The sequence below is a fragment of the Salmo salar genome, chromosome 16 (assembly GCF_965601325.2).
Source record: "Salmo salar chromosome 16, fSalSal1, whole genome shotgun sequence".
NCBI lineage: Eukaryota > Metazoa > Chordata > Actinopteri > Salmoniformes > Salmonidae > Salmo > Salmo salar.
Window position 1 is genome coordinate 6438300 of NC_138306.1, and position 27141 is coordinate 6465440.

General features: G+C 44.4%; 1 protein-coding gene across 1 annotated transcript in view; it reads left to right on the plus strand.

Moving 5' to 3' along the window:
- The window catches only part of LOC106573087 (PDZ domain-containing RING finger protein 4), a 128852-nt gene that overhangs the window by 96499 nt on the left and 5212 nt on the right, over positions 1-27141 (plus strand). The window contains exons 5-6 of the mRNA XM_014147779.3: positions 14408-14470; positions 16827-16928. Of these exons, the coding sequence (XP_014003254.3) occupies positions 14408-14470; positions 16827-16928 (165 nt within the window). The remainder of the gene's footprint in view (positions 1-14407; positions 14471-16826; positions 16929-27141) is intronic.

Here is a 27141-nt window from a genome sequence, read left to right on the forward strand (position 1 = left end):
CCCCGCCTTATCTCAGCTCACTGGTCACCATAGCAGCATCCACCCGTAGCACGCGCTCCAGCAGGTATATTTCACTGGTCACCCCCAAAGCCAATTCCTACTTTGGCCGCCTTTCCTTCCAGTTCTCTGCTGCCAATGACTGGAACGAATTGCAAAAATCACTGAAGCTATAGACTCATATCTCCCTCACTAACTTTAAGCACCAGCTGTCAGAGCAGCTCACAGATCACTGCACCTGTACATAGCCCATCTGTAAACAGCCCATCCAACTACCTCATCACCATACTGTTATTTATTTATTTTATTTTTTTGCTCCTTTGCACCCCAGTATCTCTACTTGCACATTCAACTCCCTTATCTTACCTCATTTGCACACACTGTACATAGACTTTTTCTATTGTGTTATTGACTGTATGTTTGTTTATTCCATGTGTAACTCTGTGTTGTTGTTTGTGTCGGACAGCTTTGCTTTATCTTGGCCAGGTCGCAGTTGTAAATGAGAACTTGTTCTCAACTGGCCTACCTGGTTAAATAAAGGTGAAGAGAAAAAAAAAAAGGCCAGCAACACTCCGTATTATTCAGAACGCCATGAAATGACAAAGTACTTAAGTAAAAATACTTTAAAGTACTACTTAAGTCGTTTTTTGGGGTATCTTTACTTTACTATTTACATTTTTGGCAACTTTTGCTTTTACTTCACTACATGCCTAAAGAAAATCATTTACTTCTTACTCTTACTCTTACATTTTCACAGACACCCAAAAGTACAATTTTGACACCCAAAAGTTACATTTTGACAGGAAAATAGTCCAATTCACACACTTATCAAGAGAACATCCCTGTTCATCCCTACGGCCTCTGATTTGGCAGACTAAATTATGTCTGAGTGTTGGAGCATTCCCCCAGCTATCCGTCAATAAAAACAAACAAGAAAATGTTGCCGTCTGGTTTGCTTAATATAAGGAATTTGAAACTATTTATACTTTTACTTTTGATACTTACAGTTGAAGTTGGAAGTTTACATACACTTAGGTTGGAGTCATTAAAACTCGTATTTCAACCACTCCACAAATTTCTTGTTAACAAACTATAGTTTTGGCATGTCGGTTAGGACATCTACTTTGTGCATGACTGTCACGTCCTGACCAGTATAAGGGTTATTTGTTATTCTAGTTTGGTCAGGACGTGGCAGAGGGTATTTGTTTTATGTGGTTCGGGGTGGTGGTTTTGTAGAAGGGTATTTGATTTATGTATTCCGGGGTTTTGGGGCACTGTTCTATGTTAATGTATTTCTATGTTTAGGTTAATGGGGGTTTGGACTCTTAATTGGAGGCAGGTGCTTTCTCGTTGCCTCTGATTGAGAGTCCTATATATGGGTATGTGTTTGGTTTAGTGTTTGTGGGAGATTGTCTCTTGTTTTGCGTGTCTATGCATGACAAGACTGTTGTGTTGATCGTTAGTTGTTTGTTATTTTGGTGTTCACTTTATTTTTAAATAAATCAAGATGAGCATCCACATTCCTGCTGCGTTTTGGTCCTCCATTCCAGACGACAACTGTGACAGAATCTCCCACCACAAATGGACCAAGCAGCAGAGTAAGGAGCAAAGGGATTTCGAGATGGACTGGCGGGTGAAATGGACCTGGGAGGAAATTCTGGACGGGGCTGGACCTTGGCACCAGGCTGGGGAATACCGTCGCCCACGTGAGGAAATCGAGGCAGCCAAGGCGGAGAGGCGGAGGTACGAGGCCTTGTACGCGCCGATAAAGCACGCGAGGCATCCCCAATAATTTTTTTGGGGGGGGCACACGGGTAGTTTGGCTGGGCCAATGGTGAGCCCTAAGCCAGCTACCCGTGCTTATAGGAAGGATCGTATGGAGTGGAGAGCGCCATGTTTTGCTGAAGTGCGCACAATCTCGCCCATACGCACGCATAGTCCAGTCCGAGTTATTCCAGCCCCTCGCAGATGCCGTGCTAGAGTGGGCATCCAGCCTGGTAGGAGGATGCCTGCACAGCGCGGCTGGTCGCCGGTACGCCTCCTGGGACCAGGCTACCCTACTCCCGCTCTACGCACGGCAACCATCAGGCCCCTGCTCAGCCCAGTTCACCCTGTACTAGCACCCCGCTTGTACAGGGCTGCTAGTTCCATCCAGCCAGGATGGGTTGTGCAGGAGGTGCGTTCAAGACCGCCTGTGCGCCTTCATGGCCCAGTTTTTCCAATTCCTGCCTCTCGTGCTGACCCGGAAGTTCGAACCCCTAGTCTGGCACGTCCAGTACCAGCACCACGCACCAGGCTTCCAGTGCGTCAACTCAGTCCGACTCGGCCTGTTCCCGCTCCCCGCACTAGCCCTGAGGTGCGTGTCTCCAGACTGGCACATCCAGTACCACGCATCAGGCTTCCAGTGTGTCAGCCCAGCCTCGAGAGTTCGGCAATAGTGTGCAGTCCAGAGTATCCGGCAACAGTCTGCAGTCCAGAGTATCCGGCAACAGTCTGCAGTCCAGAGTATCCGGCAACAGTCTGCAGTCCAGAGTATCCGGCAACAGTCTGCAGCCCAGAGTATCCGGCAACAGTCTGCAGCCCAGAGTATCCGGCAACAGTCTGCAGCCCAGAGTATCCGGCAACAGTCTGCAGCCCAGAGTATCCGGCAACAGTCTGCAGCCCAGAGTATCCGGCACCAGGGTGCAGCCCAGAGTATCCGGCACCAGGGTGCAGCCCAGAGTATCCGGCACCTGTGTCTAGTCCGGAACCGAGGGAGACTGCCTGCGACCCGGAACAAAAGGGGTCTGCCTGCGACCCGGGACCGAGGGGGTCGGCCCGGGACCGTGCGACCCGGGACCGAGGGGGTCGGCCTGTCACCCGGAACGAAGGGGTCTGCCTGTGACCCAGAACCGGGTTAGTCTGCCTATGACCCGGAACCAAGGGAGTCTATCAGCAACCCAGAACTGAGTAAGTCTATTGATGATCCAGAACTAAATATAAGTAACTGTGTTTCAAATGAGTCTGCCTACAGTGTGGAATGGAAGAGTTCTGCCTACGATCCGGAACGAGGGGAGTCTGCCTACGGCCCGAAACTGATTAAGTCTGTCTACATTCTGGAGGACAGTAGGCCGGAGCCTGAACCACCACCTGTATAGGTGGGTTTGGGAGGGGGGGTGTAGCACAAGTGCCGTCGGTGACGGCAGCCACCCTCCCTTCCCTCCCTTTAGTTTAGGAGGATTTTTTTTTTTGGGGGGGGGTTTGTTTATTTATGAGGTGCATCCGGGGTCTGCACCTTTAGGGGGGGTACTGTCACATCCTTACCAGTATAAGGGTTATTTGTTATTGTAGTTTGGTCAGGACGTGGCAGAGGGTATTTGTTTTATGTGGTTCGGGGTGGTGGTTTTGTAGAAGGGTATTTGATTTATGTATTCCGGGGTTTTTGGGCGCAGTTCTATGTTAATGTAGTTCTATGTCTAGTTAGTTGTATTTCTATGTTTAGGTTAATGGGGGTTTGGACTCTCAATTGGAGGCAGGTGCTTTCTCGTTGCCTCTGATTGAGAGTCCTATATATGGGTATGTGTTTGGTTTAGTGTTTGTGGGAGATTGTCTCTTGTTTTGCGTGTCTATGCATGACAAGACTGTGATCGTTAGTTCTTTGTTGTTTGTTATTTTGGTGTTCACTTTATTTTAAAATAAATCAAGATGAGCATCCACATTCCTGCTGCGTTTTGGTCCTCCATTCCAGACGACAACCGTGACAATGACACAAGTAATTTTTCCAACAATTGTTTACAGACAGATTATTTCACTTATAATTCACTGTATCACAATTCCAGTGGGTCAGAAGTTCACATACACTAAGTTGACTGTGCCTTTAAACAGCTTGGAAAATTCCAGAAAATTATGTCATGGCTTTAGAAGCTTCTGATAGGCTAATTCACTTCATTTGAGTCAGTTGGATGTGTACCTGTGGATGTATTTCAAGGCCTACCTTCAAACTCAGTACCTCTTTGCTTGACATCATGGGAAAATCAAAAGAAATCAGCTTTGTGAAAGTATTGTAGGGAATACACAGTAGGGTCTGTAGAATGTTTCACGCCTGCTCCCGCTCCCCCCCCCCCCCCCCCCCCCCCCCGGTGCTCGAGGTCGACAGGCTGCCCTGCATTACGCACTCCTGCCACCATCATTTACGTACACCTGCCTTCCCTCGTCACGCGCTTCAGCGATATTGGACTCACCTGGACTCACTCAATCACCTGTTTATTACCTCCCCTATATTTGTCAGTTCCCTAGCTCTGATCCCTGCTGCTGCATTGTTTGTCATATGTCTGTGTTACCCGTGTGCTGACGCTGCTCCTGTCTTGTTCTATGTCTGTTCCCGAATAAATGTCTGACTCCCCGTACCTGCTCTCCTGTCCGGCGTTGGCTATATGCAGTGGTGTAAAAAGTACTCAATTGTCATACTTGAGTAAAAGTAAAGATACCTTAACAGAAAATGACAAGTAAAAGTGAAAGTCACCCAGTAAAATACTACTTGAGTAAAAGTATTTGGTTTTAAATAAACTTAAGTACCAAAAGTAAATGGAATTGCTGTCACGTCCTGACCCTAGTAAGATGTCATTTTCTATAGTAGAGTAGGTCAGGGTGTGACAGGGGGGTGTTTTGGGTTGTTCTATGTTTTGTATTTCTATGTTTTAGTTCTATTTTTCTGTTTCTATGTTGGGATTGTTTGGGTTGATCTCTAGTTGGAGGCAGCTGATCCTCGTTGCCTCTGATTGGAGATCATATCTAAATAGGGGTTTTTCTTCCTGGGTTTTCTGGGTGGTTGTTTTCTGTTTAGTGTATGTCACCTGACGGAACTGTTGTCGGTCGTTTTGTTAAAAAGTATATTCATAAAAGTAAATATGAGCACTCTACACGCTGCGCCTTGGTCCCCTTTATACGACCCACGTTATAATTGCTCAAATGTACTGACAGTTGAAGTCGGAAGTTTACGTACACCTTAGCCAAATACATTTAAACTCAGTTTTTCACAATTCCTGACATTTAATCCAAGTAAAAATTCCCTGTCTTAGGTCAGTTAGGATCACCACTTTATTTTAAGAATATGAAATGTCATAATAATAGAGAGAATGATTTATTTCAGCTGTTATTTCTTTCATCACATTCCCAGTGGGTCAGAAGTTTACATACACTCAATTAGTATCTGGTAGCAAATAGTTTAACTTGGGTCAAATATTTCAGGTAGCCTTGCACAAGCTTCCCATAATAATTTGGGTGAATTTTGGCCGATTCCTCCTGACAAAGCTGGTGTAACTGAGTCAGGTTTGTAGGCCTCCACACACGCTTTTTCAGTTCTGCCCACAAATGTTCTGTAGGATTGAGGTCAGGGCTTTGTGATGGCCACTCCAATACCTTGACTTTGTTGTGTTTAAGCCATTTTTCCAGAACTTTGGAAGTATGCTTGGGGTCATTGTCCATTTGGAAGATCCATTTGCGACCAAGCTTTAACTTCCTGACTGATGTCTTGAGATGTTGCTTCAATATATCCTCATATTTTCCTACCTTATGATGCCATCTATTTTGTGAAGTGCACCAGTCCCTCCTGCAGCAAAGCACCCCCACAACATGATGCTGCCACCCCCGTACTTCACGGTTGGGATGGTGTTCTTCGACTTGCAAGTATCCCCCTTTTTCCTCCAAACATAACGATGGGCATTATGACCAAAAAGTTATATTTTTGTTTCATCATACCAGAGGACATTTCTCAAAAAAGTACAATCTTTGTCCCCATGTGCAATTGCAAACCGTAGTCTGGCTTTTTTTATGGCGGTTTTGGAGAAGTGGCTTCTTCCTTGCTGAGCGGCCTTTCAGGTTATGTCATTATAGGACTCGTTTTACTGTGGATATAGATACTTTTGTACCTGTTTCCTCCAGCATCTTCACAAGGTCCTTTGTTGTTGTTCTGGGATTGATATTCACTTTTCACACCAAAGTACGTTCATCTGTAGGAGACAGAGCGCGTCTCCTGCCTGAGCGGTATGACAGCTGCGTGGTCCCATGGTGTTTATTCTTGCGTACTATTGTTTGTACAGATGAACGTGGTACCTTCAGGCGTTTGGAAATTGCTCCCAAGGATGAACCAGACTTGTGAAGGTCTACAATTATTTTTCTGAGGTTTTGGCTGATTTCTTTAGATTTTCCCATGATGTCAAGAAAAGAGGCACTGAGTTTGAAGGCAGGCCTTGAAATACATCCACAGGTACACCTCCAATTGACTCAAATTATGTCAATTAGCCTATCAGAAGCTTCTCAAGCCATTACATAATTTTCTGGAATTTTCCAAGCTGTTTAAAGGCACAGTCAACTTAGTGTACAAGCATTTCGCTACACTCGCATTAACATCTGCTAACCATGGGTATGTGACCAATAAAATTTGATTTGATTTGTAAACTTCTGACCCACTGGAATTGTGATACAGTGAATTATAAGTGAAATAATCTGTCTGTAAACAATTATTGGAACAATTACTTGTGTCATGCACAAAGTAGATGTCCTAACCGACTTGCCAAAACTATAGTTTGTTAACAAGAAATTTGTGGAGTGGTTGAAAAACGAGTTTTAATGACTCCAACCTAAGTGTATGTAAACTTCCGACTTCAACTGTATATAGGCTTGAAATCACTGGCCACTTTAATAAATGGAACACTAGTCACTTTAATAATGTTACATATCTTGCATTACTCATCTCATATGTAAATACTGTATCTGTACTATTCCACTGTATCTTAGTCTATGCTGCTCTGACATTTCTCGTCCATATATTTATACATTCTTAATTACATTCCTTTACTTAGATTTGTGTGTAATCGGTATATGTTGTGAAATTGTTAGATATTTCTTGTTAGATATTACTGCACTGTCGGAGCTAGAAACACAAGAATTTCGCTACACCCGCAATAACATCTGCTAAACACGTGTATGTGACCAATACGATTTTTTAATGTCATTTTTGACATTGGTGATTGTCACACAGTTGCCACATTTATGAACCCTTTATAAAGCATGACATACGGTTATAGATGCCTTGCAACAAATTTATGTAGTGCTTTTGAAGGCATTATGAAGGCTTTATGAAGCTTTTATATGTTGAAAGTCATTTACAGCGGGACCAGTTGTAGTGTGTTCATTGTGGGATCAATATTAGTTATCAGCGTCATTATAAAACACAATGACAACTGGAATTGTGTGATCACGCTCTCCGTAGCCGATGTCAGTAAGACCTTTAAACAGGTCAACATTCACAAGGCCGCAGGGCCAGACGGATTACCAGGACGTGTACTCCGATCATGCGCTGACCAACTGGCAAGTGTATTCACTGACATTTTCAACCTCTCCCTGTCTGAGTCTGTAATACCAACATGTTTGAAGCAGACCACCATGTCTCTGTGCCCAAGAACACTAAGGTAACCTGCCTAAATGACTACCCATCCGTAGCACCCACGTCTGTAGCCATGAAATGCTTTGAAAGGCTGGTAATGGCTCACATCAACACCATTATTCCAGAAACCCTAGACCCACTCCAATTTGCATACCACACCAACAGATCCACAGATGATGCAATCTCTAGTGCCATTTCACACCTGGACAAAAGGAACATCTATGTGAGAATGCTATTCATTGACTATAGCTCAGCGTTCAACACCTTAGTGCCCTCAAAGCTCATCACTAAGCAAAGGACCCTGGGACTAAACACCTCCCACTGCAACTGGATCCTGGACTTCCTGATGGGCCTCCCCCAGGTGGTAAGGGTAGGTAACAACAAATCCGCCACACTGATCCTCAACACGGGGGCCACTCAGGGGTGCGTGCTCAGTCCCCTCCTTTACTCCCTGTTCACTCATAACTGCACGGCTAGGCACGACACCAACACCATCATTAAGTGTGCTAATGACACAACAGTGGTACGCCAGGATCATCAACCACCGTGTGGTGCAAGTACAACAACCTCTCCCTCAACGTGATCAAAACAAAGGAGATGATTGTGGACTACAGGAAAAGGAGGACCAAGCACACCCCCATTCTCATTGACGGGGCTACAGTGGAGCAGGTTGAGAGCTTCAAGTTCCTTGGCGTCCATATCACCAACAAACTAACATGGTCCAAGCACACCAAGACAGTCGAGAAGAGGACACGACAAAACCTATTCCCCCTCAGGAGACTGAAAACATTTGGCATGGGTCCTCAGATCCTCAAAAGGTTTTACGCTGCACCATCGAGAGCATTCTGACGGGTTGCATCACTGCCTGGTATGGTAACTGCTCGGCCTCCGACCGCAAGTTACTACAGAGGGTAGTGCGTACGGCCCAGTACATCGCCGGGGCCAAGCTTCCTGCCATCCAGGACCTCTATACCCAGCAGTGTCAGAGGAAGGCTCTAAAAATTGTCAAAGACTCCAGCCACCCTATTCATAGACTGTTCTCTCTGCTACCGCACGGCAAGCGGTACCGGAGCGCCAAATCTAGGTCCAAGAGGCTCCTAAATAGCTTCTACCCCCAAGCCATAAGACTCCTGAACATCTGATCAAATGGCAACCCAGACTGTTTGCATAACATTTGATTTGAATTTATTTTCTTACTAGAATAATATGTGTTAGTTAAACACACTCTGAACACTATAAACCTACAGTTCTGTGTAATACACTATCACTATAGATTTGCCTATAGATTAGTTTCATTATATATTGCATCTATTACAACACCCTCAGGCAAAATACAAGCTAAACTTCCATGAGAGTTCAGGTTCTTCAAATCAAATTGTATTTGTCACATGCGCCGAATACAATAGGTGTATGTATACCTTATCGTGAAATGCTTACTTACAAGTTCTTAACGAACAATGCAGTTCAAGAAATAGAGTTAAGAAAATATTTACTAAATAAACTAAAGTAAAAAAATCTAAAAATAACACAACAAAATTACATAGCAATAACGGGGCTATATACAGGGGGTCCCAGTAGCGAGTCAATGTGCGGGGGTACAGTAATTTGTAAAGTGACTATGCATAGATAATAAACAGCGAGTAGCAGCAGTGTATAAACAAATTGGGGGGGGGGGCACTTGTAAATAGTTTGGGTGGCCATTTGATTAATTGTTCAGCAGTCTTTTGGCTTGGGTTGGAAGCTGTTAAGGAGCCTTTTGGTCCTAGACTTGGCACTCCGGTACCGCTTGTGGTAGCACAGAGAATAGTCTATGACATGGGTGACTGTATATAGTATATAGGTCCTGGATGTCAGGAAGCTTTGTCCCAGTGATGTAGTGGGCCATACGCACTACCCTCTGTAGCGCCTTACGGTCAGATGCCGAGCAGTTGCCATACCAGGCAGTGATGCAACCAGGCAGGATGCTCTCGATGGTGCAGCTGTCAAACTTTTTGAGGATCTGGGGACCCATGACAAATCTTTTCAGTCTCCTGAGGAAGAAAAGGTGTTGTTGTGCCCTCTTCACAACTGTCTTGGGGTGTTTTAACCATGATAGTTCGTTGGTGATGTGGACACAAAGAAACTTGAAACTCAATCCATTCCACTTCAGTCCCGTCGATGTTAATGGGAGCCTGTTCGGCCATCCTTTTCCTATAGTCCATGATCAGCTCCTTTGTCTTGCTCACATTGAGGGAGAGGTTGTTGTCCTGGCACCACACAGCCAGGTCTCTGACCTCCTCCCTATAGGCTGTCTCATTGTTGTCGGTGATCAGGCCTACCACTTTTGTGTTGTTAGCAAACTTAATGATGGTGTTGGAGTTTAAGCACACACCCCTGAGAGGCCTCAGTGTTGAGGATCAGCGTGGCAGATGTGTTGTTGCCTACCCTTACCACCTGGGGGCAGCCAGTCAGGAAGTCCAGGATTCAGTTGCAGTGGGAGGTGTTTAGTCCCAGGGTCCTTAGCTTAGTGATAAGCTTTGTGGGTACCATGGAATTGAATGCTGAGCTGTAGTCAATGAACAGCATTCTCACATACTTTAGGTGTTCCTTTTGTCCAGGTGGGAAAGGGCAGTGTGGAGTGCGATTGAGATTGCGTCATCTGTGGATCTGTTGGGGCGGTATGTCATTTGGAGCGGGTCTACGGTTTCCAGCATGATGGTGGTGATGTGAGCCATGACCAGCCTTTCAAAGCACTTCATGGCTACCAACATGAGTGCTACGGGGTGGTAATAATTTAGGCAGGTTACCTTTGCTTTCTTGGTCACAGGAAATATGGCAGTCTGTTTGAAACATGTTGGTATTACAGACTCAGTCAGGGAGGTTGAAAATATCAGTAGAAACACTTGCCCATTGGTCCGCGCATGCTTTGAGTACACGTCCTGCTAATCCGTCTGGCCACACGGCTTTGTGAACCTTTGTTGACCTGTTTAAAGGTCTTGCTCACATCGGCTACGGAGAATGTGATCACACAGTCATCTGGAACAGCTGGTGCGCTCTTGCATGTTTCAGAGTTGCTTGCCTCGAAGTGAGCATAAAAGGCATTTTGCTCGTCTGGTAGGCTCACGTCACTGGGCAGTTCGCTGCTGGGTTTCCCTTTGTAGTCCGTAATAGTTTTCAAGCGCTGTCACATCCGACGAGCGTCAGAGCCGGTGTAGTAGGATTCAATCTTTGTCCTGTATTGACCATTTGCCTGTTTGATGGTTCGTCGGAGGACACAGCAAGATTTCTTATAAGCATCCGGATTAATGTCCCGCTCCTTGAAAGCGGCAGCTCTAGGCTTTAGCTCGGTGCGGATGTTGTATGTACGTATGTTCACTGTGGGGACGACGTCGTCGATGCACTTATTAATGAAGCCGGTGACTGAGGTGGTATACTCCTCAATGCCATTGGATGAATCCCGGAACATATTCCAGTCTGTGCTAGCAAAACAGTCCTGTAGTGTAGCATCCGCATCATCTGACCACTTCCATATTGAGCGAGTCACTGGTACTTCCTGCTTTAGTTTTTGCTTGTAAGCAGGAATTAGGAGGATAGAATTCTGGTCAGATTTGCCAAATGGAGGGCGAGAGAGAGCTTTGTATGCGTCTCTGTGTGTGGTGTAAAGGTGGTCCAGAGTTTTTTTACCTCTGGTTGCACAGAAATTAGGTAAAACAGATTTAAGTTTGACTGAATTAAAGTCCCCGGCCACTAGGAGCGCCGCTTATGGATGAGTATTTTCTGGTTTACTTTTGGCCTTACACAGCTCGTTGAGTGCGGTTTTAGTGGCAGCATCGGTTTGTGGTGGTAAATAGACGGCCACGAATAATATAGACTGTGTGGCTTACAGTTTACTGCATGAGGTATTTTACCTATTCTACCTCAGGCGAGCAATACCTCGAGACTTCTTTAATATTAGACATCGCGCACCAGCAGTTATTGACAAATAGACACACAACCCTGCCCCACGTTGTCACGCCCTGACCTGAGAGAGCCGTTTTTCTCTGTTTGGTTAGGTCAGGGTGTGACGTGGGGTGGGCATTCTATGTGTTGTATGTCTATGTTGTCTTTTTCTTTGATTGGCCGAGTATGGTTTCCAATCAGAGGCAGCTGTCATTCGTTGTCTCTGATTGGGAATCATACTTAGGCAGCCCTTTTTTCCCCACAGTCAGTTGTGGGATCTTGTCTTTGTGTTGCATGTGTTTGCACACCTAGCTTTTCATTCGTTGTATTGTTTATTGGTTTTGCTGGTTCACATTTAAATAAATATGATGAACCCAACTCACGCTGCGCCTTGGTCTACTCCTAACGACGAACGTCACACACATCTTACCAGACATACCTGCTCTGTCCTGCCGATGTTTGTCAGTTTGTTTTCCAATGATTGCACGTTGGCCAATTATACAGAGGGTAGTGGTGGTTGACCTACTCATCGGTGAATACTTACAAGGCACATCGGCCTCCTCCCCCTTTTTCTACGTCTTTTCTTCACACGAATGACAGGGATTTGGGCCTTGTCTCGACAAAGCAGTATATCCTTTGTGTTGGACTCAAATAAAAAAATCTTTGTCCAGTTCGAGGTGAGTAATTGCTGTTCTGATGTCCAGAAGTTCTTTTCAGTCATAAGAGACAGTAGCAGCAACATTATGTACAAAACAAGTTACAAACATTGCAAAAAAAATGAAGAAAATAGCACAGTTGGTTAAGAGCCCGTGAAACGGCAGCCATCGCCTCCGGCACCATTATCATTCTGGGTATCACTCCACATGTTGTGACAGTGGGTGAATCGCAAAAGTCCTTTCCTCCGTTCCTCGGTCCTTTCTACTCCTCTCCTTAAAACATTTTCAAGAGGGACGAAAGGAGAGAAGGCGTGACACGAGAAATCAAGGACAGGCCGGAGCTGAGAGCAGAGTCCCTCCCCATCCCCAGTAACCTCAGAGCAGCCCTTTTTAAGGAATGTTCCTTTGTGACACACATACACACACACACCGGACCATCATGAAGATGGAACATTCAGGCCGGCAGAGCCATCTCAGGAGATCCCGTCTGATTGGATAGAGTAAAACAAATGGCCCCAGACGGCAGTAATTGATTGGCCGTTGAAAGAGTGGCCTGCCCTCTTCGCTCAGTATCATTAGTCAGGGAGAATCATGGGAAGGAAGAGGCATGGATGGGCCTTGTATGGATACTATGTCTCTCTGTGTCTGGTATGTTACATCTACCAATCACAACAGGAGGGTGCAGGTTAGGCCAACAGGGAAATCAACAGATAAAGAAGCAGAGCACACACACACACACACACACACACACACACACACACACACACACACACACACACACACACACACACACACACACACACACACACACACACACACACACACACACACACACACACACACACACACACACAGTATTCCCTGATTGTGATACTTTATTGTACTTTCCCCAGACACATGTCCTGACAGGTTTGTAGCGCTGTTCATTTAGCTGCTTCAGCAGTAGGGTAAAGTGGCCTTGATATCTGGACTGGACAAATGCTATAACACATTCTGACAGCTAAGGCCTTCCTCTGGCAGCAGGTGCTTCAAACAATCACCAGATGGGGTTGAAAGAGGTCCTTTGTCTAGAACTGTTGTATAACAGTTGTTACTTCAAACCTACAGAGGTGTTCAAGACTTATATTGGGGACTAAATGATTATTGGATGTCATAAAACAATTTGACAATGCTTTTATAGGTCAGTGGTCTCTGTAAAGTTGTATAGGTACACTACATGACCAAAAGTTTGTGAACACCTGCTCGTCGAAAATCTCATTCCAAAATCACGGGCATTAATATGGAGTTGGTCACCCCTTTGCTGCTATAACAGCCTCCACTCTTCTGAGAAGGCTTTCCACTAGATGTAGGAATATTGTTGCGGGGACTTGCTTCCATTCAGCCACAAGAGCATTAGTGAGGTCGGGCACTGATGTTGGGCGATTAGGCCTGGCTCGCAGTCGGCGTTCCAATTAATCTCAAAGGTGTTCGATGGGGTTGCAGTCAGGGCTCTGTGCTGGCCAGTCAAGTTCTTCCACACAGATCTCGACAAGTGATTTCTGTATGGACCTCACTTTGTGCACGGGGGCATTGTCATGCTGAAACAGGAAAGGACCTTCCCCAAGCTGTTGCCACAAAGTTGGAAGCACAGAATCGTCTAGAATGTGATTGGGGCCTAGCTCGAACCATGAAAAACAGCCTCAGACCATTATTCCTCCTGCACCAAACTTTAGAATTGGCACTATGTATTTGGACTGGTAGTGTTCTCCTGGCATCCGCCAAACTCAAATTTGTCCGTCGGACTGCCAGATGGTGAAGCGTGACGCATTGCGTATGGTGATCTTAGGTTTGTGTGCGGCTGCTCAGCAATGAAAACCCATTTCATGAAGCTGCCGACAAACAGTTATTGTGCTGACGTTGCTTCCAGAGGCAGTTTGTAACTCGAGGATAGATTATATTTACGTGCTACGCGTTTTAGCACTCGGTGGTCCCGTTCTGTGAGCTTGTGTGGCCTACCACCTTGACGTTGCGCCGCTGTTGCTCCTAGGCGTTACCACTTCACAAGAACAGCACTTACAGTTGACCGGGGCAGCTCTAGCAGAGCAGAAATTTGACAAACTGACTTGTTAGAAAGGTGGCATCCTATGACGGTGCCACATTGAAAGTCTGTGAGCTTTTCAGTCAGGCCATTCTATTGCCAATGTTTGTCTATGGAGATTGCATGGCTATGTGATCGATTTTATACACCTGTCAGCAATGAGTGTGGTTGAAATTGCCGAATCCAATAATTTGAAGGGGTGTCCATATACTTTTGTATATATAGTGTATTTTCAAAAGGTTATATATTTTGTGATGTTGAGATATTTTGGCAAACTTCCAAAAGGCAATTTTGTGTTCCCTTTGTGCATTGATTCAAACAGTCTCTCCCCATCAGGTTGGGCCAAACAGCATCGCTGCAAGGGACGGCCGCATCAGAGAAGGAGACCACATTTTACAGGTAGGAAACTATTTATTTCTATCTTGACCCTCAGCCCCTCTTTTCTCTCTCTCGTTTTCTCTTGCTCGCTCTCTCTCTCTCCTCTCTCTCTCTCTCTTGTCTCCTCTCTCTCTCATTTCTCATCAGAGGTGACATAAACACTTTTTTATTTCACCTCCCTCTGCCATTGTCTCCCAACACGAGAACCCATTCATTTTTAATGGTGCCATAGTAAGAGAGAAACTCACCCCCTCTGTGACGGTTAGCGGGGAGGAAATGTCCCTCTGGCTGTTTTAGTTACCGACTCAGCATCCGACTGGGCTTTTTAACAGCCGTAAGAGCAGTTTAAGGATGCACCGTGCTCCAGATATACCCCCCACCTGCTTCTGTGTAACACACTCACACAGCCACAAGAATGCACACACACACCAGATCTCTTCCCTTTCTACACACACGCACACGCACACCCCTGAGTTAGACTGAGAGGCTCTCCATGTTATTACCCCTCAGCTCCATCTCTGGGCCAGGGAGGGTTGGTGGACCCTGGAGGCTACTAGTACTCCCTCCAAAGACAGTCTTCTGGTGGGGTTAGAGACACAAACAGCAGAGTCAGTGGAGCTGTATGGACCATTATGATGTTATTGGAGAGGGAGGGGGGTTGTGAGCTTTGCTCTCTTGTAAGGTGAAGGGTGGAAAAGGGGGATGTTTTAAGGTGTAATCGAGTGCAGGATCCTAGAGAGGTTGGTGTTTTGGGAGGTAGGGATAAAGTAAGGTCATATATTTGGGGAGAGGCAGATTGAGGGCTTCGTGGAGAGAGAGGGATAGTCATGTTTTGGGAGGTTAAGGTTGTATAGGCTTACGTTTTTTAAGTCATGTTTAAAAATCAAAATCTGAGCGGTAGATCTCAGAATGGGATCTCGGCTCGGGAAGATTGGTGATCACTGGTATTAAGTGTAAGTGTTCTGTAGAGACTGAGAGCAGTAATGGTTTTGGGAGGCAGAGGCACAAGGTTGTTACAGTAATGTGAGTGAGAGTGCTGGAGAGAGTGGAGAAATGCTTTTGAGGAGAATGGCAGTAGACGGTAATGTCTTTTAGAGAGTGGTCTGTTTTCAGTCAGAGTGAACTCTCAGAACAACAGAGTGATGTGTTTCTGAATAAGGTTTAATGAGTCCGAGAGAGAGAGCGCGAGAGAGAGCGAGAGAGAGACAGACAGACAGACAGACAGACAGACAGACAGACAGACAGACAGACAGACAGACAGACAGACAGACAGACAGACAGACAGACAGACAGACAGACAGACAGACAGACAGACAGACAGACAGACAGTGCAGTCATGAGAGGAAGAAAGCATAGGGTAAGCACAGTTTTTGTTGTTGTTGGACGGTTTGGTGAGAGATAATGTACGGCCGGGGCTAGCTGCTTCCCTAATTGTCTGCCGCATGGCGCCTTGTCCATGTGTGTGCACGTGTCTTTCGTGCGGTGCAGGTCATAATGCGTTGTGTGATTGTATTGAGCTACGAGGCAAAGCGAGGGGTTCGGGTTAGTGGTTGTGATCCATGCCTCCACCCCAAGCACCCTTTACTATTATCCCATGCTGACAAGGCCATTACTCTGGTCAGAGGAAGACGGATGCCCCCCTGGCACGGCTCAGTTAATTGTGTGGGGCGTCTGTATGTATGAATGTGTGTTGCTTTCAGGAGCAGAGCATTTCTAGTGCAGACGATCGGTCCATAGACCACTGTCCCATTCACGATCAATCCAGCCAGCCTGACCTGCTATGAAATACTGATTGGACCCATAGGGTGCAGATCCACAGGAAGGAGGAGACTGTCTTGTGTTGCAGTGCCTTTAGTTGTCTGCCAGCTGGGCTCTTTCTACAGTGTTCGACTGAGATAAAAAAAGAAAACAAAAAGGAAAGTGGCCCTTCCCTTTGTGTGTGTGTGTGTGTTCTAGCGCGTGTATTTGCGCGTGCGAGTTATAACAGGACAGTGTGTGATATACTGTATATTGTGACTCCTGCCTCCACTTCAGGTTGTAACTGCGCTCTCTCTCTCTCTCTCTCTCTCTCTCTCTCTCTCTCTCTCTCTCTCTCTCTCTCTCTCTCTCTCTCTCTCTCTCTCTCTCTCTCTCTCTCTCTCTCTCTCTCTCTCTCTCTCTCTCTCTCTCTCTCTCTCTCTCTCTCTCTCTCTCTCCTCTCTCTCTCTCTCTCTCTCTCTCTCTCTCTCTCTCTCTCTCTCTCTCTCTCTCTCTCTCTCTCTCTCTCTCTCTCTCTCTCTCTCTCTCTCTCTCTCTCTCTCTCTCTCTCTCTCTCTCTCTACGGCAGTGTCTCTCCAGTGTGTTTGTGTATGAATAACAGTGTGTGTTGTTTCCACAGATCAATGGTCAGGATGTGCAGGACAGAGAGGAGGCTGTAGCTGTGCTCTCCAGTGAAGACACAAGGAACATCGTACTGCTGGTCGCCAGGCCCGAGATACAGGTGAGCTCTCACACGTGCACACCACACACACACACACACACACACACACACACACACACACACACGCACTACTGTAGGAACATCGTGCTGGTCGCCAGACCTGAGATACAGTTGAGCTTACATCCACTGATGGGATTGTTTTCAGTTTTTTTTTTTACCCCAATCCTAATAGTTTACTAATCCGGAGAAATGTATCGTAAACTATTCCTTTAACGGTAAGCACAGGTCCATACTGTAGGTCCATAGGATCAATACACCAGTCATTAGAGGTCTTTTTATTCATGACATCCTGAGTTAACATACGTAACACCCAAAAACACAGCCCTAAGGCTGAAAATATACCACTTATGTTTCTTAGATGAAACATTGCAAGGCTGCTACATGTCCCTGTATAAACACCACCTCACATCATGTGTTATTTTTATATAGTGCCGGCCGCTGTAATTGACTTCCAACAGTACGCCATAAAAACTAATGGCATGCTAATATGCAGTGAGTTCAGGCCCAAGGCCATGGCGAATGGTGTGTGTGCGTGCACGTGCGTGCGTAGGGCTGTGGCGGTCATGAAGTTTGTGTCAGCTGGTAACTGTCAAGTGAATAACTCCAGGTCTCACAGTAATTGACCGTTACTTAACATAAACTTGTTTAGCATCTCTGGGCTTCCACGCATGGCCTACAAGCCACTGATGCGGACCTTTGAAACGTCTACATTTTAAGAAGTCGGATAAATCTATTTAATATAGCCTACACCATCACTACAAATCCATTGTTTATTTGATTTGATATCTAACACATTCTAAGGCAGCATGATGTGACTCAAAGGATGATTTGAAAAAAGTTGCATGGAAGGCATGTGCTCTGCTCTGTTTCTTACGCAGGCTGCACCCGCTTCATTAGTCTGTCGTTCACAATTTGACAAGCACTTGAAAATATTCTCACCCATCAGACTATTCTCAATTTAATTTGGGCTTCACGTATAGCCTACTAATATACTATATGTGTGTAATAATATTTTATTTTAAAAAACATGTTATCCGTAGCCTGCAGTCAAATAGCGAATGGAGGAAGCGCTTCCTGTGCCAGGTAGGCTACACCGGTTGTAAAGTGGATTAAAGTGCTTCATTTTTTGAATTTAGAATTAAGAATTTAAGAACAACAACATGAGAAAGCTGGGGTCCTCTTTTAAATACTGTAGTGACCAGTCAAAACCCTGTTTTCACATGCGATTGCGCAATGACTAGGCTTGTAAGAACATATGTTTCACTAGGCTCTGCAGGCTATGGGCTCTCCAACCCTGTTCCAGGGATCCTAAGCCTATAGGCTAAGTTTAGAGTGATTTGGCCACTTTAGTTGTGCTACAAACCTTATCAAAACATATAGGCCTATGGGCTAGGCTACATGATGCTTGTGACTATGATTTAAAAAAGTCGCAAAACAATGCAAACGCTGTTTTTTGCCGTAGACAGCACATGCTGGGCATCATTCATGATAAACCCATCAGACTAGTGCTTGGCAATATGGCCAAAATATCATATCACGATATACAAATTAAAAAAATACAGTGTAGTGATATTTGACAGTATTTTATGTTTTTGATTAATAAAAGTTATATATATGCTTTATGAGTAGTTCATGACCCTAGGGTGGCAACACATAAATAAGTGATTTCAATAGGGCTTTCTACATTCTGACTGTTTTATACTGTTCAATCCAACTTCAAACAAAAATCATTTTCATAATTTTATACAATTTCTGTAGTTCTGGGAATTGTGTCATCATTTCCACACTGTGGCATGCATTCATCGACCTGGCCAAGGCTTTCGACTCTGTCAATCACCGTATTCTTATTGGCAGACTCAATAACCTTGGTTTCTCAAATGACTGCCTCGCCTGGTTCACCAACTACTTCTCAGACAGAGTTCAGTGTGTAAAATCGGAGGGCCTGTTGTCCGGACCTCTGGCCCGGACCTCTGGCAGTCTCTATGGGGGTGCCACAGGGTTCAATTCTCGGGCCGACTCTTTTCTCTGTATATATCAACGATGTCGCTCTTGCTGCGGGTGATTCCCTGATCCACCTCTACGCAGACGACACCATTCTGTATACATCTGGCCCTTCTTTGGACACTGTGTTAACTAACCTCCAAACAAGCTTCAATGCTATACAACACTCCTTCTGTGGCCTCCAACTGCTCTTAAATGCTAGCAAAACCAAATGCATGCTTTTCAACCGTTCGCTGCCCGCACCCGCCCGCCCGACTAGCATCACTACTCTTGACGGTTCTGACCTAGAATATGTGGACAACTACAAATACCTAGGTGTCTGGCTAGACTATAAACTCTCCTTCCAGACTCATATCAAACATCTCCAATCCAAAATCAAATCTAGAATTGGCTTTCTATTTCGCAACAAAGCCTCCTTCACTCATGCCGCCAAACTTGTCCTAGTAAAACTGACTATCCTACCGATCCTCGACTTCGGCGATGTCATCTACAAAATAGCTTCCAATACTCTACTCAGCAAATTGGATGCAGTCTATCACAGTGCCATTGTTACCAAAGCGCCTTATACCACCCACCACTGCGACCTGTATGCTCTAGTCGGCTGGCCTTCGCTACATATTTGTCGCCAGACCCACTGGCTCCAGGTCATCTATAAGTCTATGCTAGGTGAGGCTCCACCTTATCTCAGCTCACTGGTCACGATAACAACACCCACCCATAGCACGCACTCCAGCAGGTATATCTCACTGGTCATCCCCAAAGCCAACACCTACTTTGGCCGCCTTTCCTTCCAGTTCTCTGCTGCCAGTGACTGGAATGAATTGCAAAAATTGCTGAAGCTGGAGACTTACATTTCCCTCACTAACTTTAAACATCAGCTATCTGAGCAGCTTACCGATCACTGCAGCTGTACATAGTCCATCTGTAAATAGCCCACCCAATCTACCTACCTCATCCCCATATTATTTTTATTTACTTTGCTGCTCTTTTGCACACCAGTATTTCTACTTGCACATCATCATCTGCTCATCATCATCTGCTCATCTATCACTCCAGTGTTAATCTGCTAAATTGTAATTACTTGCTACTATGGCCTATTTATTGCCATACCTCCTCATGCCATTTGCACACACTGTATATAGACTTTATTTTTCTTCTATTGTGTTATTGACTGTACGCATGTTTATTCCATGTGTAACTCTGTGTTGTTGTTTCTGTCACACTGCTTTGCTTTATCTTGGCCAGGTCGCAGTTGTAAATGAGAACCTACCTGGTTAAATAAAGGTGAAATAAAAAAATAATAATACTGGTCCCCCTGTGGCAGTCAAACCCACAACCCTGGCATTGGAAGCGCAATGCTCTACCAACTGAGATACACGGGACTATTCTAATTTCATAGTTGTAATATAGTGGGCAGCACCTTGAATGTTTATGACAATGAATGAAAAAGCCAAGGAGGAATTATTGACAGGGTTGGAACCAAAGTGTTGGTCAATGTTTCCAGGGGACCCTAATTAGATGTTACATCCCATGTTGTTTTCTTACCTCATGTATCTAGCCAGCTAGCAAAAATATTCATGTTTCACCTATTCCTCTCTCATTTAAGATACCGTTGCACAAACAATATGCTTATCTAGGCCTACACCAGCACTGTTACCAGGCTATATTACAGGGGTTCCCAAACCTTTTGTCCCACAAGCGCATTTTGATATCTGAAAACCCAAACCATGTGAAAAAAATGAGGATGTAATTAACAGCCAATGTTTATCTTTTAATTTGGGTCTATGGCAGTCATTGCAAATTAGTCTAACATAATGTATCTTATCTAACCAACACTAATGAGATGGGTGTGCTTGATGCATGTCGCGTCAGAGCTTCTCAAAGTCAGGGGGCTTGGTCATGCGCACCTCATCTCTGCGGTCACATCGTACCTTGATCGATATTTGGTTTTAATGTAGACAAGATCACTGAATCCAGCTTCACACAGATATGAGCTGGCGAAGGGTATGATGAATTTTATGGTGATTTCAAGACAACTGGGAAGTCTGAAAAATACAAGGTCAAATCATGACGTCAGTGGATCTTCAGGTCAGAATGTCGGAGCTCTAGAAAGAGACATGAGTTCCCCAGTCAGATCTCATTTTTTTCTCAGAGTTCCCAGTTGTCTTGAACGCACTGAAGTCGGAAGTAGGAGATTTCAGAATTCCCAGTTCCGAGTTCCCAGTTGTTTTGAACGGAGCATTAATGCTCAGAGGGAGACGGCAGGGTATTCCCTTTGAGTCTAAGAATCAAAACTCCTCCGTAGTGACCCGTGAATACATTCGTTCACATGACAGCTCAATCAGCTGTTCGATTTCACTTACCGGCATGTCAACTGAGCCAGGATCACATTCAGTAGGTCACAAAGTGCTCTTCCAAGCGTTGGAGGTGAGCAGTCATCACTGGTGTGGGACAGTTACTGATGCTGTTTTCTGTTAGAAACATGCACAGCCGAGGGATGGGGGCATGGTTCACTTTTGAAAGACTCTCTCTCCAATAACGGTTCTCTGTTATACAACGTTTTTGTATTTCCCCTGCATGCTTGAGTTCAGTTCTTTCAGTTTCCCAAATATGTCTGTTACATAGGCAAGGAGGCACATTTTCTTTTCATTACACAGAAAGTCAACCAATTCTGTCTTTTTTTACATCCATTTTACATTCAAAGTTACCTGCTGCAGTATATCTCTGTGTTCTGTGCTCAGCTCTTTTGCAGCCAGTTGGTCTCGGTGTATCATACAATGTGTCCATATGGCAGAGGGAGACACATTCATAAATAGAGTGCAGAGGCCTGCCCGCTGTCCCGCTTTAGATGGAGCCCCATCGATGCAAAAGCCCACCATTCAATCCCATGGAATCGGATTTTCTTCATTATAGCCACGCAGCGCACTGAACATCCCCTGTGCCCTTTCATGCTCGGGAATCGTGAGATTGAACAATGTGTGGCTCACCACCCGGATTCGGTCTTACGTAGCAAAATTTGAAATTGTGTTTTTTACATTGGATAAAAGTAGAGACTCAGCGCTACAAATGGTATTTCATACACTGCATTTTTTTTGGAACAATGAGAAAGTAATTCTGCTTTGAAAGTTGATAAACTTGCAACCTCACTTTTGGAAAATGGCCCTTGAATGTTTTGGTATCTAGTGAAGAGTCTACACCATTCACCATCGTTCTTAAGCTTTAGCCCCACCAATCTCGTTTCGCTCTCGGAGCATTCAGAACGCACACTTGACGCTCTGGCCGATGATTTTTTTACCTCTGGATAACAAGAAAACAGCCTAACCTGTTGGGGATAGGGGGCAGTATTTACACGGCCGGATATAAAACGTACCCGATTTAATCTGGTTACTACTCCTGCCCAGCAACTAGAATATGCATATAATTATTGGCTTTGGATAGAAAACACCCTAAAGTTTCTAAAACTGTTTGAATGGTGTCTGTGAGTATAACAGAACTCCTATGGCAGGCCAAAACCTGAGAAGATTTCAAGCAGGAAGTGGCCTGTCTGAGAAGTAGTGTTTCATCTTGGCTCTTTTTATTGAAGACTCAGGATCTGTGCAATAACGTGACACTTCCTACGTCTTCCATAGGGTCTCAGAGCCCGGGAAAACGTTGAACGATATCGAGGCAGGCTCTGGCTGAAACACTTTATCGCTTTTGGCAAGTGGCCACTCAGAGTACTATGGTCTTAGGCGCGTGCCCGCTTCGACCGAATGCTTTGTTTTCCTTTGTCTGTTTATCTAAACGCAGATTCCCGGTCGGAATATTATCGCTTTTTTATGAGAAAAATGGCATAAAAATTGATTTTAAACAGCGGTTGACATGCTTCGAAGTACGGTAATGGAATATTTAGAATTCTTTTGTCACGAATTGCGCCATGCTCGTAACCCTGATTTAGCCTTTAGGATAGTGTCTAGAACGCACGAACAAAACGCCGCTGTTTGGATATAACGATGGATTATTTTGGACCAAACCAACATTTGTTATTGAAGTAGAAGTCCTGGGAGTGCATACTGACGAAGACAACAAAGGTAAGAACATTTTTCTTATAGTAAATCTGACTTTGATGAGTGCTAAACCTGCTGGGTGTCTAAATAGCTAGCCCTGTGATGCCGGGCTATCTACTGAGAATATTGCAAAATGTGCTTTCACCGAAAAGCTATTTTAAAATCGGACATATCGAGTGCATAGAGGAGTTCTGTATCTATAATTCTTAAAATAATTGTTATGCTTTTTGTGAACGTTTATCGTGAGTAATTTAGTAAATTCACCGGCAGTGTTCGGTGGGAATGCTAGTCACATGCTAATGTAAAAAGCTGGTTTTTGATATAAATATGAACTTGATTGAACAAAACATGCATGTATTGTATAACATAATGTCCTAGGGTTGTCATCTGATGAAGATCATCAAAGGTTAGTGCTGCATTTAGCTGTGGTTTGGGTTTATGTGACATTATATGCTAGCTTGAAAAATGGGTGTCTGATTATTTCTGGCTCGGTACTCTGCTGACATAATCTAATGTTTTGCTTTCGTTGTAAAGCCTTTTTGAAATCGGACAGTGTGGTTAGATTAACGTGAGTCTTATCTTTAAAATGTGTAAAATAGTCATATTTTTGAAAAATTGAAGTAATATCATATCTAAGGTATTTGAATAACGCGCCACAGGATTCAACTGGCTGTTGAGTAGGTGGGACGCAAGCGTCCCACCTAGCCCATAGAGGTTAAAATAGCTTTTCAGTGAAAGCACATTTTGCAATATTCTGAGTAGATAGCCCGGCCATCACAGGCTAGCTATTTTGACACCCACCAAGTGTGGTACTCACCAAACTCTGATTTACTATTAGAAAAGTTTGATTACCTTTGCTGTTCTTCGTCAGAATGCACTCCCAGGACTTCTACTTCAATAACAAATGTTGGTTTGGTTCAAAATAATCCATAGTTATATCCAAATAGCGGCGTTTTGTTCGTGCGTTCAAGACACTATCCGAAGGGTAAAGAAGGGTGACGCGCCCGACGTGTTTCGTGACAAAAAATTTCAAAATATTCCATTACCGTACTTCGAAGCATGTCAACCGCTGTTTAAAATCAATTTTTATGCTATTTTTCTCGTAAAAAAGCGAAAATATTCCATCCGGGAGTCGTTGTTTTCGTTCAAAGAGAGAGAAAGTAAACATGGTGTCGGCTCGTGCACGCGCCTCCAGTCTCGTTGTCCTCAGATCGACCATTATCCAAATGCGCTAATGTTTTTCAGCCAGGGCCTGCAAAGCCACCATTCATCGTTCTGGCGCCTTCTGAGAGCCTATGGGAGCATTAGAAAATGTCACGTCATGCCAGAGATCCCCTGTATTTGTTAGAGATGATCAAGGAGGGCAAGAAATGGTCAGACAGGCCACTTCCTGTAAGGAATCTTCTCAGGTTTTGGCCTGCCAAATGAGTTCTGTTATACTCACAGACACCATTCAAACAGTTTTAGAAACTTTAGGGTGTTTTCTATCCAAAGCCAATAATTATATGCATATTCTAGTTACTGGGCAGGAGTAGTAACCAGATTAAATCGGGTACGTTTTTTATCCGGCCGTGCAAATACTGCCCCCTAGCCCCAACAGGTTAAGAACTTAGGTCAAACATTTCGGGTAGCCTTCCACAAGCTTCCCATAATAAGTTGGGTGAAATTTGGCCCATTCCTCCTGACAGAGCTGGTGTAACTGAGTCAGGTTTGTAGGCCTCCTTGCTCGCACATGCTTTTTCAGTTCTGCCCACACATTTTCTGTAGGATTGAGGTCAGGGCTTTGTGATGGCCACTCCAATACCTTGACTTTGTTGTCCTTAAGCCATTTTGCCTCAACTTTGGAAGTATGCTTGGTGTCATTGTCCTTCTGGAAGACCCATTTGCGACTAAGCTTTGACTTCCTGACTGATGTCTTGAGATGTTGCTTCAATATATCCCCATCATTTTCATACCTCATGATGCCATCTATCTTGTGAAGTGCACCAGTCCCTCCTGCAACAAAGCACCCCCACAACATGATGCTGCCACCCCCGTGCTTCACGGTTGGGATGGTGTTCTTCGGCTTGCAAGCCTCCCCCTTTTTCCTCCAAACATAACGATGGTCATTATGGACAAACAGTTCTATTTTTGTTTCATCACACGAGAGGACATTTCTCCAAAAAGTACAATCTTTGTCCCCATGCGCAAACTGTAGTCTGGCTTTTTTATGGCGGTTTTGGAGCAGTGGCTTCTTCATTGCTGAGCGGCCTTTCAGGATATGTCGATATAGGACTCGTTTTACTGTGGATATAGATACTTTTGTACCTATTTCCTCTAGCATCTTCCCAAGGTCCTTTGCTGTTGTTCTGGGATTGATTTGCACTTTTCGCACCAAAGTACGTTCATCTCTAGGAGACAGAACGTGTCTCCTTCCTGAGCGGTATGACAGCTGCATGGTCCCATGGTGTTTATACTTACGTACTGTTGTTTGTACAGATGAACGTTGTACCTTCAGGTGTTTGGAAATTGCTCCCAAGGATGAACCAGACTTGTGGAGGTCTACAATTTCTTTTCTGAGGTGTTGGCTGATTTCTTTTGATTTCCCCATGATGTCAAGCAAAGAGGCACTGAGTTTGAAGGTAGGCCTTGAAATACATTCACAGGTACACCTCCAATTGACTCAAATTATGTCAATTAGCCTATCAGAAGCTTCTAAAGCCATGACATCATTTTCTGGAATTTTCCAAGCTGTTTAAAGGCACAGTCAACTTAGTGTATGTAAACTTCTGACCCACTGGAATTGTGATACAGTGAATTATAAGTGAAATAATCTGTCTGTAAACAATTGTTGGAAAAATGACTTGTGTCATGCACAAAGTAGATATCCTAACCGACTTGCCCAAACTATAGTTTGTTTAACTAGAAATTTGTGGAGTGGTTGAAAAACAAGTTTTACTGACTCCAACCTAAGTGTATGTAAACTTCCGACAATTTTTTTTTGTATGTATATTTTTCATTATCCAGGATTTCGGAGAGTGTCCCACGACCCCATTTCATATCAGGCGAACCCACATGGGGTCGCAACCTCTAGTATGGGAAGCGCTGCTGTATTAGCTATCTACATTTGCTATGACTCTTAGTACATTTAGCTGACAGGAAGATACACAAAACTATAGTGTAATTGTAGAACGCTTGTAGAAAGCAGCATTGTTGTTAAGGGGTGTACTGGAGGCGAAGTCAGGTGCGGGAGAGCAGAGTGTAGTAACAGGCACTTTTTATTCCTTTCCAAAAAGAAGCACTTAAACAATCAAACGTACCCAAAACACGGAACATAGCAAAAAAAAAGTAAAGCGCGTAACAACAACGACATAACAATCAAACTATTATACACAAAGACATGATGGGGAACAGAGGACTAAATACATGTAGATTGTTTGGGGAATGAAAACCAGGTGTGTATGGAACAAGACAAAACAAATGGACATATGAGAAATGGAGTGGCGATGGCTAGAAAGCCAGTGACGTCGATCACCGAACGCCGCCAGAACAAGGAGAGGAGCCGACTTCGCTGGAAGTCGTGACAATTGTATTCAACATCTTGTTGCATCCATCTGACAATGCAGACTGCAGAGTGAATGACAAGAAAGTGTTTGTGACTCCGTGGTCGAGCAACTGCTCTCTCCTTGAGTGACGGGGCAGGGCTTGGAGTTGGAAGTGGTATGCAGTAGGAGGAGGAAGAAAGGCAACTCAAGTAGCAAACAGAGTAAACTATAAAAACAAACATTACACCCGAATGAATTGCGTATCACATTTAACAAACCAAACATTGAAATACCATTATAGAAGGTGAAGTAAAAACCCAAACTGGTCCATGCGTCAACACCGGTATATACTAAAATACGTTATACTGCCCAGCCCTACATCAGACTATTCTCAATTTAATCTAGTCTTTACATAAATAATATATACTGTATGTGAAATTAGTTTTGATTTAGAATTCCATTATCATGCACCTGTCGGGAACGGGTGCAACCTGGACTCAGGGGTAGTTATAACATAGTAAAAGTAAATCAGGGACACTCCTATTATGTTACGTTTCGTAAGGTATAGTGTATTCGGAAAGTATTCAGACCCCTTCCCTTTTTCCACATTTTGTTACATTACAGGCTTATTCTAAAATGTAT